General features: G+C 38.2%; 1 protein-coding gene across 3 annotated transcripts in view; it reads left to right on the top strand.

Moving 5' to 3' along the window:
* Window positions 1-15,905, top strand: part of PTPRO (protein tyrosine phosphatase receptor type O) — a 231,335-nt gene that overhangs the window by 140,992 nt on the left and 74,438 nt on the right. For all 3 annotated transcript variants that reach the window (XM_060306114.1, XM_060306115.1, XM_030841319.2), the window contains 3 exons: window positions 2,590-2,786; window positions 14,649-14,769; window positions 15,105-15,298. In XM_060306114.1, the coding sequence (XP_060162097.1) occupies window positions 2,590-2,786; window positions 14,649-14,769; window positions 15,105-15,298 (512 nt within the window). The remainder of the gene's footprint in view (window positions 1-2,589; window positions 2,787-14,648; window positions 14,770-15,104; window positions 15,299-15,905) is intronic.

The following is a 15,905-nucleotide window of genomic DNA, read 5'->3' as shown; positions in this document are numbered from 1 at the left end:
CTGGCCATTAGCTCTTCCCTTCTCTGAATTTCTACTATGTATCATAGTGCACAAGACAAAATACAGAGCTTCTCTGAGTGTGGTATTTTTCTAGATGTATTTTATTTGTGTACATTCTGCTTCTCATACCAAATTACAAAACCCTGGGCTGGGGTTAAACTCTTTGCTTATTTGTTAATTCTGTTGCACATTCGACAAATATTTATTGAACCATTTTCCAGTGTCAAGCACTCTGCCCTCTTCCTAGAGTATCCAGTTGACCAGAGCTGCTGAGAATGTGTCAGAATTGCTCAAACATATGATTATTTCAAAAAGATGCATATTAATGTTCATCTAGGAAAATATAGGGCACTAGAAATTTTGCTATTTCTCTGCCAATAAAAATCTTTTTAGAGCTTCAGATATGATGTTCTGCGGTAATGAGTTATTCAGGTGTACTCTGTATATGCCTTTGATTTTAAAAGGATACTGGGGGCTTCCCTGGTGGCGCAGTGGTTGAGAGTCCACCTGCCGATGCAGGGGACACGGGTTCACGCCCCGGTCCAGGAAGATCCCATGTGCCGCGGAGCGGCTGGGCCCGTGAGCCATGGCCGCTGAGCCTGCGCATCCGGAGCCTGTGCTCCGCAACGGGAGAGGCCACAGCGGGGAGAGGCCACAGCAGTGAGAGGCCCGCGTACCGCAAATAAATAAATAAATAAATAAATAAAAGGATACTGAATTTGTGTAGCTTTGAAGGTTTTACTCAGAGATAAAAATTAAGGTAGAAATTTACATTAGTCTCCCAATAGCCTCATGAAGGGAATATTTCTCTTATCCCCATTTGTCACTTGAAAAAAAATACTGAGTCACAGAAAGTTTAGCAAATTGGTGTCAGAAGAAGAATTAGATTCTAGAAATATTTAATAGCAAAGTCCATTTCCATGGAGCCTGCAGTGACCTATTATCTTGGGTTGATTATCGAGTCAGTCCTAATGTAAAGACATTAAGTGAGTGAATTCATTTTGCCTTCCCCCGCCTTCTCTATTCTATGCCCCCACTACCCCAGTAATCATCATAACAGTAATAACACTTCACATTTAGATAGTTCTCTAACACATTATAATCTCATTTGATCCCATCGACAGTCCTGTGAAGTAGACTAATCAGAGAGTATCATGATAAGTTATCACAGAGCCCCAACCCAGGAGACAGGAGTTCTAGGTTGGTTCCCAAACATTACTAGCTCTGTGACATTGGGAAGTTCATTCACATCTCTGGCCTCCAGTTTCCTCATCAGTAAAACAAAGCATTGAAAATCTAAAGTCCTTTTCAATCCTAACATTCTATGATTTGTCCATTTGACAGATGCAATGACTGAGATTCAGAGTAGTTAAGTCATTTGCCCAAGCTTGCATTGCTAATAATGAGCAAAACTGAGTTTGGGGCCAACTTTCCTATCTCCAGACCCATGCTTTTCACTCTTTCATAGTGATCCAGGAAGTTTTATGCAGGGGTTAAGAGCATGGATTTTGGAACCAGACTTCCTATGCATGAATCCCAGCTCTACTTGTGCTATCTCTGCCTCGATTTCCTCATCTGAAAGTGAAATCAATCTAGTACTTATCTCGTAGGTTAGTTAAGAAAATTAAAGGATTAAAATATGTAAACACATATAAACTTAAAACAGAGCCTGGCAAGCAGGGAGTCCTACCACTCTTTGCCATCATCATTATTATTATCATTTTTATTGTTGTTTTTTCCCTTACCCAATTAACCATGAGCCTGGGACTGCCCTTCCCAACAGAGCCGCTTTTTCCTTCCCCTCTCCCGGCTCAGGAATACAGCTTCCCATGAGGGAACTGAGAAATGTACACTAAGCAAATAAAAGAAGTTGCACATTTGCATTTTAACAATGCCTTTCAGGAGATAATAATCACCTTAACATTTCTTGGGTCCTCATGATGTGTCAGGCACTGTGCTAATAACCACTTTGGAAATTTAAGAGAACAAAGCTAATGGTGGGCACTTTCAGGGAGATATTTTATAATGAGGAGCCCACCGTGTCCTCAAATTATCAGCCAGGTTTCCGCCAGCTTCTATAATTGAGCCCGTCTGTTGCCTGTTTCTTCTCTAAGGTAGTCACACCCTGCCTCTTTGATCCTGCTGTCACCAAATTAAAAATTTTCCCATGATTGTAGTAGAGGCTAATTTGAATCTCAACATAATTATTTCTAGAGACTGAAGATCCTAACAGCAAAGGAATTATAAATACTCATGAAATGCCACACTGCCACACATACTGTTTGTTAAAAGAGAAGTAAATTCTCTCTGGTGAAGAATTTACCAGAATAATCTCAGAGGCACGTAACAACTGAAGTGGAGCTTCTGTCTCTCAGTAGAACTGGTTTGGTGGCTGCTGCCAGGATGTTGCTTAGGTCAAAGGGGAGGTCACCCAGTGGAGACTGTAGCTAAGCAGAGAATGTTAAAGACCTACCAGCCTGGCTGCCAGTATTACTTGGAGTATCTCTGTAAGGACAAAAGGGAAACAACACGATTTTTAGAACTAGAATCTTGTACCTCAACCAGCTCAGCGTCTGATTTGATGTCCAGGTCCTTCAGGAGAGTGGATCGAAGAACTCACTGAGAAGCCCCAGCATGTGAGTGTCCACGTTCTAAGCTCAACCACTGCCTTGATGTCCTGGACGTCTTCCCAAGAAAACTACAACAGCACCATCGTGTCTGTGGTGTCACTCACCTGCCAGAAACAAAAGGAGAGCCAGAGGCTAGAAAAGCAGTACTGTACTCAGGTAAAGGAATTGGAAGGGCAGACTGGCTCACTCACCTCCTGCAGCCCAGCCTCGCGGGGGATGCAAGGGGGCCGCCAATGGCAAAAAGCTGTGCTGAGGTCTCCCAGGTGCGTCCCCGGCAGTGTTACCAAGAGTGGGGGAGGAGCTAGGAAATCAATGCGCGAGGCTCTTCGATCACAGTCGCCTTCCTTTTCCCTCTTAGAACTACCATCTTCCTTTTACTTAATTCCTCATTCAAGAGAATATACTGCACATCTACGATGTGCCGGGTACTGGGATAGATGGTGAGGATCTAGACAATTCTTACACGTCTTGCTTTGGCTGAGTTTATAATCTAGTGAGAACAATGGTAAGTGAACATATAATTACTGCAGAGTATAAAATAAGTCCTAGGCTAAAAGGAAATGATCGAGAGGCCATATGAGCTCGCAGAAAGAAGGGCATGAATAAATATGGATTGGGGCAAGAGGATTTGGAAACTGCTCAGAACTTCCCCCAAGGGAGGAGATAACGAAGCAGAAGGTTTGGGGGAGGTTTTATTTGCTTGTTTTATTTTTTTCCCATTGTTTCTTGTTATTTTAACTGTAAAATAAGGCATGCTCACTGAAAAAATAGTTCAAAAATTTAAAGTACATAAAGTGAAAACTACCCCCTCACTAATCATAACTGAAGAGTTTTGAAGGATAAATAGGCGTTAGCTGAGCACAAGGAGGGGGTAGGGGGGGGTGGGAGGAGCAAGTGGAAACACATGGGAATCAGTAGTTCTGGGCGTGGCTATGGAATGAACACCACGCCCGATCTTCAGTCCTGAATGAAACCACCAGCCTGGGTCCCAGAGCAGACTTTGCTCTCAGATGCCCGAAATACCCACAGGAATCCTGGAGCCCAGTCCTGTTTTCCTAAAACCTGGATTTATTCTTTTCATAAGATCAAAGGTACTGATTCTTGGTGTCTTACAAACACAGTATTTTCTTGCCTAAAGGAAAAAAATTAAACTTTCAATTTGTGTGGAGTACAGTGGAAATATAATACGCAGTCAAAAAAGATGTTTGCTGTGTGAAAGCTATTTAGAGTGTTTCCATTTATCCCATGAAAATTAGGCATTTAGCGTAATTCAAAGGGTGAAAAATTTTTAATTAATAAGATGAATTCAGGAATCACGGCCTTTGGAGCTCTTGAAAGCCTTAGAGGGCTGAGATAAGCCCAACTTGAAGGTGAGGCTATCTCTCGGCTTGAATTAATGAGTAAATATGCTAAACAGTTCAGATAGTAATCACAGCTCACTGAGAAGCTTATTAGCTTCCTTCCCTGAAGGTATGCAGCATGGCTGACTCTGCATTAATAGAAAATGTGTCCTGCCTGCAGGACATGACCTAGAACTTGACTGCTCTCAGGTGTGGTTTTTCTTGTCCCACCTAATGTGTAAGTTACGTATGTTAACATAGAAGCCAAAGGCTAAAAGTATAAATAGATATTGTAAATTATAAATGAACCAGAAAAGGCTGGTCTAAGTGCACTTTTTTTTTTTTTTTTTTTTTTTTTTTTTGCGGTACGCGGGCCTCTCACTGTTGTGGCCTCTCCCATTGCGGAGCACAGGCTCCGGACGCGCAGGCTCAGCGGCCATGGCTCACGGGCCCAGCCGCTCTGCGGCATGTGGGATCTTCCTGAACCGGGAGCGCGAACCCGTGTCCCCTGTACCGGCAGGCGGACTCTCAACCGCTGCGCCACCAGGGAAGCCCCTAAGTACACTTTGACAATGGCTTCTTGAAATGTAGACATGAAGCTGTTAAGGATTATAGGCAAGGAGGCCAGTATTTGAAGTGGAGGGTGGAAACTAGACCACTAGTGCTAGGCGTTATCTCAATTACTGCAAGAAGATTGTGTTATTATTACATCATCATCATTACACACACACGCACACACACATTTTCAAAGAAGGAAACATCAGTGCAAAAATCTCAAAAATTGGCCTAGATCCATGTACCCATTAATCAAAGGAATCCAGAAGACATTCTCGCCAGGATTGGTCTGACTTAGGTTATTTCTTGAAGCAAGCATTATCCAGAAAGAAAAAAATAATAACGTTTCTTTAGTTCTACAGTCAGTGGTACAGTGCTATGTTAAACAGAAAATTCAAAACGCAGCTCAAAAAGAAGAGTGATTCCGAAGCCAAACACAGATGAATAATTAATCACAATGTTTCACTCCCTTATACTTTCATTCTCCTTACTTTTCCTCTACCATCATCTCATCACCTGTACCACAGGATCATTGCTGTACCGATTACCTAGATCGTTCATGAGATTCGCCGCTATTGCCCCTGATCCTTCCCACAGCTTGATTGATTTCTGTGTTCTATAGCGAGTCCTGTGTGAGATGCTAGAAATAAGAACAAATTTGATTTGAACCTTGACTTCATGAAGCTTAGAGTCTGGCCTTACATGTAGGTACATTGGTACCCCTTAATTTGAATTTGTCCTCATTATATATATGTTCTTCCTGTCTGGTTTCTGTTTTGTGTGTGAGTTTATAAGCAAATGTTCGTGGAGAAGGGAGTTTTGTGATGTAACCCTTCTAACAACCATTGTAGTGCTATTCATTAATAAATCTACGTTGATATGTTAAACGTAAAGCCAGTGCCCAATGTTTTATATGAAGGACCCAGTCAATTCTTTGAAGTAAGTGTGCTTCTGGCATTTTCTCCAAAGTCTCACACACAGTCGTGAACTTCAGAATTACAAGCATCATGTAATATATGGATATGCATTTATTTTTATATGTGATCTGCTTGGTCCATAAAAGTTCGGTGACAGTTTATAGGAATGTATAATAACTAAGTGACTAAATCAGAAAGAAAGACCAATCGATCTATTAGCTTTACGAAAGAGGAAATGATAGAGCTAAGAGGCCGAATATTTAAAAGACCTGCCCAAAGTCACACAACTGATTAGTATCAGAGCTGAGACCCCAGCTCAAGTGATCTGACTTCCAGGCGAGTGTTGCTTCTGGCGGATTGCAGGTGATATACTAGGGGAAGGTCGCCCTCACCGCTCATCTTGATAGAGTCAAGAGTACTGACTAAACGCATAGACTCTAGAATTAAACAGACTTGGGTTTCAGACCTGATTTTAACAGCTTCCAGCTCTGAGTCCCTTTCTTTATAAATCTTAGCGTCTTAATCTGTAATGTAAGGAGAAGCATAACCTACCTCATAGAGTTGTAACAAAGATAAAAGGACTTGATGCTTAATGCAATGTCTGGAACATAGTAATGTGCACCAGATTGCTAACTTTTATTATTATGCAAACCTAACTGAATACTTTTTGTATCAAGGCAAGAAGATATAGAGGTTCTAGAGGTTCTCTGTAGAAAGCAGAGTAACTGTAATGAATGTACAGAAAGGGCTAATGGAAAGAGGATCGCCTAGTATAGAAATAAGACCATTTCAGACTGAAAGGAACTCTCACCGTCATCTGGTTTAACCTCGTTATTTAACAGTCTATCAAATATTTCCTGTGTTCTGTGGTACATCTTTCCTTCTATTTCTTCAGCTGAGGAGGGATAGGACTGGTGCCTAGCTGGAGGTATATTAGGCTGAACCGATTCTCTGGAATGGAGATTAAGCCAGTCAGAAATGAGAGAGAGAAAATATTGGATTGCAAAGATGGGGTGAAAATGAGGGGAGGAGTGTGGAGTAATTTTCTAGAGAATAAAGCACATGCTATTTAGTAAGTAGCATACAGGAGCATTTCCCCTTCCCACCTCCAGTCCACCTCTAAATAAGTCCAGGATAAATAAAAAGGTATGAAGGAATAGAAGTGATATAGGTAGCTCAGCAAATATTCAAAACTTAGGGGGAAATTAGTTTATAATTTGTCACCAAGGTCTTGTGCAATATCATTTGCCTTCTCATGTTTTTAGTAGTGTAATATATATACACATTGTTGGTTCTTATTTTTTTTAAAGGCAGTGTAATTTTCCTAAGATGAACTTATTATGAGAGTATATTTAAGTGGTTATGATTCCAGGAAGTCATTTGAATAATTAAAATCAACAACTGCCTAAAATATTATCAAACCAAAGAAACTTTAACCTCATTCTGAAACAATCTACACTCTGTGTTATTCTAAATATTCTAAATGAGTGATTAATGAGCAAGGTTCGATTTGCAGGTATGTTCACATGTCTACAATGTTTGTGAAGTTTAAAAGAAAAGTTTGGAGTAATGTCGATAATATAATACCTATATGGTTCAATATCATATTATTTGTGTATATATGTATCAAGGAGGGCTTAGAAGATTGCCTGCCAAGAAGTGGGAAATGGTGAGAGGAGGACAGAAAGACTTCCAATTGACTTCATTTGCTCTTCTATGGTGTGAGCAATTTTTACAATGATCATTATTAGTTTTATTACTTAAAAATACATTCTAAAGAGATAAAACAGTACTGCTGGCTCTGCAAAACATGTGTTCTTATGCGTAGTTTGTCTCTTCAGGAAGTGCTCTATTAGATGAGATGTCAAACTCTGTTTAGATGGCTTCCAGGAGAATCAAAAGTCTAGAACGTGGGCAAGAAATACTGACATGAGTGTAAATAGGAAAGAAAAGGTGGAAATGCTCATTTATTAACTCAGTTTAATCTTATTTTGATCAAGTTATTGGAAAAGAAACTTTGGTGTGCTGTTTCCTTACTTACATGTAGAACAAGTTGTACCAGTTCAAATTATACAATTTCTACTGTGTAGAATCATTGTTTAGTATTGAAAAAGTTTAACATTTATATCATATAACCATAACTATGTTTTTATAGTTTTATATAACATGTTATATATATATGTTTTATATATATGTTTATATATATGTTTTATATAAAATGTTTTATATAACATTTATATCACATAAACATAACTATGTTTATTCTTAAACTCATGATGAGACACAAAAAACTTACAGCATAGGTAAGTTGTCAACAATATTCTTCTTCATTGATTCATGCTCCTTTCTGTAGCAATTTTACAATTTTAGGTACTCGAGATGCCAAAAACTTAATGAGTAGTAAGAGTTAACTTTATTGATACTCTAGTTTAAGGATCTAACGCTCTACTAGGTATGTTACCTATAGTTTATCAATGAGGAAGTCAAGGTAAGAATTATAAAGAGATTAAAAATTACAAATAAATTCCCATGCTTACAAGGTGTGAAGTCAGGATTTGACCTCAGGCAGTCTAATAGAGAGCCTGTGTTGGTTCCACTAAGCAAAACTGTCTAAAATATCAGAGGCACTAACGGGCAAAGGGGCACATTTCTTAACCTATTAGTTAAACATCAATTCTTATGCATGCCAACATTCAATATTAATAAATACATTTTACTCATCTGTCTGTTCACACTACTTTTCTCTATATGGTATTTTTTCCATAGCTAGAAGATTTTTTAAAAAGGAACAGTAGAAGAGCTCATCTAAATGAGAGATGTTCTCTACAACATTATTTTATTGGGTCACAGTAGCCTTGCAAAGTGCTAACTGCTATTACCTTTTTTTATTGAAGTATAATAGATTCACAGTATTATATTACTTTCAGCTATATAGCATAGTGATTCAATATTTTTTTAACATTTTTATTGGGGTATAATTGCTTTACAATGATGTGTTAGTTTCTGCTTTATAACAAAGTGAATCAGCTATACATATACATATATCCCCATATCTCCTCCCTCTTGCGTCTCCCTCCCACCCTCCCTATCCCACCCCTCTAGGCGGTCACAAAGCACCAAGCTGATCTCCCTGTGCTATGCAGCTGCTTCCCACTAGCTATCTGTTTTATATTCAGTAGTATATATAAGTCCAAGCCACTCTCTCACTTTGTCCCAGTTTACACTTCCCCCTCCCCATGTCCTCAAGTCCATTCTCTACGTCTGTGTCTTTATTCCTGTCCTGCCCCTAGGTTCTTCAGAACAATTTTTTTTTAAGATTCCATATATATGTGTTAGCGTAGGGTATTTGTTTTTCTCTTTCTGACTTACTTCACTCTGTATGACAGACTCTAGGTCCACCCACCTCACTACAAATAACTCAATTTCATTTCTTTTTATGGCTGAGTAATATTCCATTGTATATATGTGCCACATCTTCTTTATCCATTCATCTATTGATGGACACTTAGGTTGCTCCCATGTCCTGGCTATTTTAAATACAGCTGCAATGAACATTGTGATACATGACTCTTTTTGAATTATGGTTTTCTCAGGATATATGCCCAGTAGTGGGATTGCTGGGTCATATGGTAGTTCTATTTTTAGTTTTTTGAGGAACCTCCATACTGTTCCCCATAGAGGCTGTACCAATTTACATTCCCACCAACAGTGCAAGAGGGTTCCCTTTTCTCCACGCCCTCTCCAGCATTTATTGTTTGTAGATTTTTTGATGATGGTCATTATGACCAATGTGAGGTGATACCTCATTGTAGTTTTGATTTGCATTTCTCTAATGATTAGTGATGTTGAGCATCCTTTCATGTGTTTGTTGGCAATCTGTATATCTTCTTTGGAGAAATGTCTATTTAGATCTCCTGCCCATTTTTTGATTGGGTTGTTTGTTTTTGTGATATTGAGCTGCATGAGCTGCTTGTAAATTTTGGAGATTAATCCTTTGTCAGTTGCTTTGTTTGCAAATATTTTCTCCCAATCTGAGGGTTGTCTTTTCGTCTTTTTTATGGTTTCCTTTGCTGTGGAAAAGCTTTTAAGTTTCATTAGATCCCATTTGTTTATTTTTGTTTTTATTTCCGTTTGTCTAGGAGGTGGATCAAAAAGGATCGTGCTGTGATTTATGTCATAGAGTGTTCTGCCTATGCTTTCCTCTAAGAGTTTTATAGTGTCTGGCCTTACATTTAGGCCTTTAATCCATTTTGAGTTTATTTTTGTGTATGATGTTAGGGAGTGTTTAATTTCCTTCTTTTATTCCAGTTTTCCCAGTACCACTTATTGAAGAGGCTGTCTTTTCTCCATTGTATACTCTTGCCTCCTTTATCAAAGACAAGGTGACCATATGTGTGTGAGTTTATCTCTGGGCTTTCTATCCTGTTCCATTGATCTATATTTCTGTTTTTGTGGCAGTACCATACTGTCGTGATTATTGTAGCTTTGTAGTATAGTCTGAAGTCAGGGAGTCTGATTCCTCCAGCTGCATTTTTCTTTCTCAAGATTGTTTTGGCTATTAGGGGTCTTTTGTGTTTCCATACAAATTGTGCAATTTTTTGTTCCAGTTCTGTGAAAAATGCCATTGGTAGTTTGATAGGGATTGCATTGAATCTGTAGATTGCTTTAGGTAGTACAGTTATTTTCACAATGTTGATTCTTCCAATCCAAGAACATAGTATATCTCTCCATTTGTTTGTATCATCTTTAATTTCTTTCATCAGTGTCTTATAGTTTTCTGCATACAGGTCTTTTGTCTCCTTAGGTAGGTTTATTCCTAAGTATTTTATTCTTTTGGTTGCAATGCTAAATGGGAATGCTTCCTTAATTTCTCTTTCAGATTTTTCTTCATTAGGTATAGGAATGCAAGAGATTTCTATGCATTAATTTTGTATCCTGCTACTCTGCCAAATTCATTGATTAGATCTAGTAGTTTTCTGGTAGCATCTATAGGATTCTCTATGTATAGTATCATGCCATCTGCAAACAGTGACAGTTTTATTTCTACTTTTCCAATTTGGATTCCTTTATTTCTTTTTCTTCTCTGATTGCTGTGGCTAAAACTTCCTAAACTATGTTGAATAATAGTGGTGAGAGTGGGCAACCTTGTCTTGTTCCTGATCTTAGTGGAAATGGTTTCAGTTTTTCACCATTGAGGACGATGTTGGCTGTGGGTTTGTCATATATGGTCTTTATTATGTTGAGGTAGGTTCCCTCTATGCCTACTTTCTGGAGAGTGTTTATCATAAATGGATGTTGAAATTTGACAAAAGCTTCTTCTACATCTATTGAGATTATCATATGGTTTTTATCCTTCAATTTGTTAATATGGTGAATCACATTGATTGATTTGCATATAATGAGAATCCTTGCATTCCTGGGATAAACTCCACTTGAACATGGTGTATGATCTGTTTAATGGGCTGTTGGATTCTGTTTACTAGTGTTTTGTTCAGGACTTTTGCATCTATGTTCATCAGAGATATTGGCCTGTAGTTTTCTTTTTTTGTGACATCTTTGTCTGGTTTTGGTATCAGGGTGATGGTGGCCTCGTAGCATGAGTTTGGGAGTGTTCCTCCCTCTGCTATATTTTGGAAGAGTTTGAGAAGGAGAGGTGTTAGCTCTTCTCTAAATGTTTGATAGACTCCCCTGTGAAGCCATCTGGTCCTGGGATTTTGTTTGTTGGAAGATTTTTAATCACAGTTTCAATTTCATTGTTTGTGATTGGTCTGTTTATATTTTCTATTTCTTCCTGGTTCAGTCTCGGAAGGTTGTGCTTTTCTAAGAATTTGTCCATTTCTTCCAGGTTGTCCATTTTATTGGCATATAGTAACTTGTAGTAATCTCTCATGATCCTTTGTATTTCTGCCGTGTCAGTTGTTACTTCTCCTTTTTCATTTCTAATTCTGTTCATTTGAGCCTTCTTCCTTTTTTCTGGATGAGTCTGGCTAATGGTTTATCAATTTTGCTTATCCTCTCAAAGAACCAGCTTTTAGTTTTATTGATCTTTGCTATTGTTTCTTTCATTTCCTTTACATTTATTTCTGATCTGATCTTTATGATTTCTTTCCTTCTGCTAACTTTGGAGTTTTTTTTTGTTCTTCTTTCTCTAATTGCTTTAGGTCTAAGGTTAGGTTGTTTATTTGAGTTGTTTCTTGAGGTATGATTGTATTGCTATATACTTCCCTCTTAGAACTGCTTTTGCTGCTTCCCATAGGTTTTGGGTCATTGTCATCTGTTTCTAGGTATTTTTTTATTTCTTCAGTGATCTGTTGGTTAGTTAGTAGTGTATTGTTTAGCCTCCATGTTTGTATTTTTTACAGTTTGTTTCCTGTAACACAACCATAGTGTTGTGGTCAGAAAAGATACTTGATACGATTTCAATTTTCTTAAATTTACCAAGGCTTGATTTGTGACCCAAGATATGGCCTATCTTGGAGAATGTTCCATGAGCACTTGACAAGAAAGTGTATTCTGTTGTTTTTGGATGGAATGTCCTATAAATATCAATTAAGTCCACCTTGTTTAATGTGTCATTTAAAGGTTTTGTTTCCTTATTTACTTTCATTTTGGATGATCTGTCCATTGGTGAAAGTGGGGTGTTAAAGTCCCCTACTATGATTGTCTTACTGTCGATTGCCCATATTATGGCTGTTAGCATTTGCCTTATGTATTGAGGTGTTCCTGTGTTGGGTGCATAAATATTTACAATTGTTATATCTTCTTCTTGGATTTATCCCACGATCATTATGTGGTGTCCTTCTTTGTCTCTTGTAATAGCCTTTATTTTAAAGTCTATTTTGTCTGATATGAGAATTGCCACTCCAGCTTTCTTTTGATTTCCATTTGCACGGAATATCTTTTTCCATCCCCTTACTTTCAGTCTGTATATGTCCCTAGGTCTGAAGAGGGTCTCTTGTAGACAGCATATGTACAGGTCTTGCTTTTGTGTCTATGTCTTTTGGTTGGAGCTTTTAATCCATTTACATTTAAGGTAATTATCGATATGTATGTTCCTATTACTATTTTCTTAATTGTTTTGTTTGTTATTGTAGGTCTTCTTCTTCTCTTGTGTTTCCTGCCTAGAGAAGTTCCTTTAGCATTTGTTATAAAGCTGGTTTGGTGGTGCTGAATTCTCTTAACTTTTGCATATTTGTAAAGATTTTTAATTTCTCTGTCGAATCTGAATGAGATCCTTGCTGGGTAGAGTAATCTTGGTTGTAGGTTTTTCTCTTTCATCACTTTAAATATGTCCTGCGACTCCCTTCTGGCTTGCAGAGTTTCTGCTGAAAAATCAGTTGTTAACCTTGTATGTTATTTGTTGCTTTTCCCTTGCTGCTTTCAATATTTTTTCTTTGTTTTTAATTTTTGATAGTTTGATTCATATGTGTTTCAGTGTTTCTCTTTGGGTTTATCCTGTATGGTACTCTCTGTGCTTCCTGGACTTGATTGACTATTTCCTTTCCCATATTAGGAAAGTTTTCCACTATAATCTATTCAAATATTTTCTAAGACCCTTTTTTTCTCTTCTTCTTCTGGGACCCTTATAATTCAAAAATGTTGGTGTGTTTAAGGTTGTCCCAGAGGTCTCTCTGACTGTCCTCAATTCTTTTCATTCTTTTTTCTTTATTCTGCTCCCTGGCAGTTATTTCCACCATTTTTTCTTCCAGCTCACTCATCTGTTCTTCTGCCTCAGTTATTCTGTTATTGATTCCTTCTAGAGTATTTTTAATATCAGTAATTTTGTCATTCATCACTGTTTATTTGCTCTTTAGTTCTTCTAGATCCTTTTTAAATGTTTCTTGTATTTTCTCCATTCTGTTTCTGAGATTTTGGATCATCTTTACTATCATTACTCTGAATTCTTTTTCAGGTAGCTTACCTATTTCATCTTCTTTTTTTTTTTTTTTTTTTTTTTGCTCTTGTAGGTTTTTACCTTGATCCTTTGTCTGTAACAAATTTTTTTGTTGTTTCTTTTCTTTTTTTCTTCTTCTTTTTTTTTTTTTTGATGTGTGGTGCTGTATTCCTGTCTTACTGGTTGTTTGGCCTGAGACGTCCAGCACTGGAGTTTGCAGGCAGCTGGATAGAGCTGGGTCTTGGTGCTGAGATGAGGACCTCCGGGAGGTCTCACTCCGATTGATATTCCCTGGACTCTGAGGTTCTCCTTTTGGTCCAGCAGTTTGGACTCAGAGCTCCCACCACAGGAACTTGGGTCCAACCTCCGGCCTGGGAACCAAGATCCTGCAAGCCGGTTGCTGGGCGTTCCTCCTGTCCCCTTAGGTGTCCATGGTCCCCCACTGATGCCTGGTTAGTGCCCTAGTTGTGAGGATACGTGAATTCCACATCCTCCTAGTATGCCATCTTGACTCCTGGAATTAGCTTTTCTTTATAATGTTTGGTGGAATTCCCCTGTGAAACCATCCAGTCCTGGGCTTTTGTTTGCTAGGAGTTGTTTTTTTTTTAATTACAAATTCAATTTCACTACTAGTAATCAGTCTGTTCAGATTATCTGTTTCTTCCTGATTCATTCTTGGCAGGTTGTCACAGTAGCCTTGCAAAGTGCTTACTGCTGTATCTTGCTGCTTGGCCTGTATCATGGAGTAGAGGACAAAATGCTAGGCTTCCAGTCCCAACACTGATCTAGATATGTGATCTTGGCTATTCTCTAGCTTCACTTTCTTGATCTGTTAAATGAGAGATTTGGACTAGATAATCTCTGAGGTAATTTCCATCACTATAATTAAATATTATATGCTTCTAAGTGATGAGAGACTAAAGACATTCCTGCACTGATCTTTGCATGTAATCAGCTGACACTATAATTTAGGATGTCAGACTATCCTTATGTTATTCCTGATTTGATTATGGTTAGAGGTTGATGTGTTTCTAGTGTACATAGTTACAATTGACATTGATGGGTATAAAGCAGTTCACGGGGCTTATTAAATCTAGCCTTAGAATTTGAATGTTCCGGGTTTCCTCCAGTGCTCATATAAACTATATATCATCCTAATTTTGAAATTTGACCTTCCTCAGCATAAGTAAAGGCTTCTGGATTTCAGAGGCATTTGTGATTTCACAAAGTGTCCCTGAAAACGATGTTAGCCTCTGTGTCACATTCTGAAAGCCCAGCTCTAAATAAATCTTATTGGATGTTTGGTTTGAAGGTGAACTCAAGCAAATCTATTATTGAAAATCTGGTTCCTGGTGCCCAGTACCAGGTTGTGATGTACCTAAGAAAAGGCCCTTTGATTGGACCACCTTCAGACCCTGTGACATTTGCTATTGGTAAGTTGCCAGCCACAAGAATAATACCTTTATCAGAGTACTATTTGGAGGGGTGCAATTTCTAAGCTCAAGTCATTATCATCATTTATGGGAGGTCCATACTTGTTCACCCAATATTCAACCTTCAGAGTAATTAATGATTACAATTGTATACCTGGAAGCCATCCTTAGCATCCATTACTTGGGAAAAAGAAAATCTCAGGCAAATATTTTTAGTTTTTAGTGATTGTATCAGAAGAGTGAAAAACCTAGTTATTAGGTAGCAGTGTGAAGCTATTGCTAAGATATTAAACATTCCTTCTTGACTTTCTTTTTTCACTCCCCTCCCTTCTTAGTTCCCACTGGAATAAAGGATTTAATGCTCTATCCCTTGGGTCCTACAGCAGTGGTTTTGAGCTGGACCAGACCTTATTTAGGAGTGTTCAGAAAATATGTGGTTGAAATGTTTTATTTCAACCCTACAACAATGACATCAGAATGGACAACTTACTATGAAATAGCAGCGACTGTCTCCTTGACTGCATCCGTGGTAATCTTTCCTTAACCAGCTGTCACATTTTCCTGTGTCAACAGACATGCTTTCATGTACCAAATGTGTCTGAAAAAATTATTATGTGTTATGTAAATTAGACCGTTTTGTAAATACACACAGGTAGCTTGCTACTTGCAAGGTTTGGGGTTGTTTTTGCTTTTAATTTTTTTGTTGTTTTTTGAGAAAGAGAGAGAGAGAATTGTGTGAAACTAGCTTTCACTCTTAATTGAGTGTATTTGCTAATTCACATTTTAGTAGACCTACCAAGTGCTTGTTGTTTCTCTCTGCTCCTGAGGAAGAAAACACAGATTTCCTCTAGTCATTCAATAATTAGTTGACACTGCACAACTCTAATGATGGCTCTTCTTGACATTGAAACATCAGTTAAATACCAATAATGTCAGGCCCTTAGAGGATGTTCTTCAAGAGAGCAGGAAAAGATTGCTCTTTCTGAGACTAGAATAATTTTAAAAGTGCAGGTCAGCTACAGGTCACATACAAATTACACAATTGTCCTCTACCCAGTTGACAACTCTGGTGATTGCCACCCAACATGGATGCATCTTTATGGTCCATGCTGGGAGAATATAAAGTTGTGAAAGGT

Source organism: Globicephala melas, chromosome 10 (genome assembly GCF_963455315.2).
Source record: "Globicephala melas chromosome 10, mGloMel1.2, whole genome shotgun sequence".
NCBI lineage: Eukaryota > Metazoa > Chordata > Mammalia > Artiodactyla > Delphinidae > Globicephala > Globicephala melas.
The sequence above is the reverse complement of the archived record's forward strand: the minus strand, read 5'-3'. Positions and strand labels throughout refer to the sequence as shown.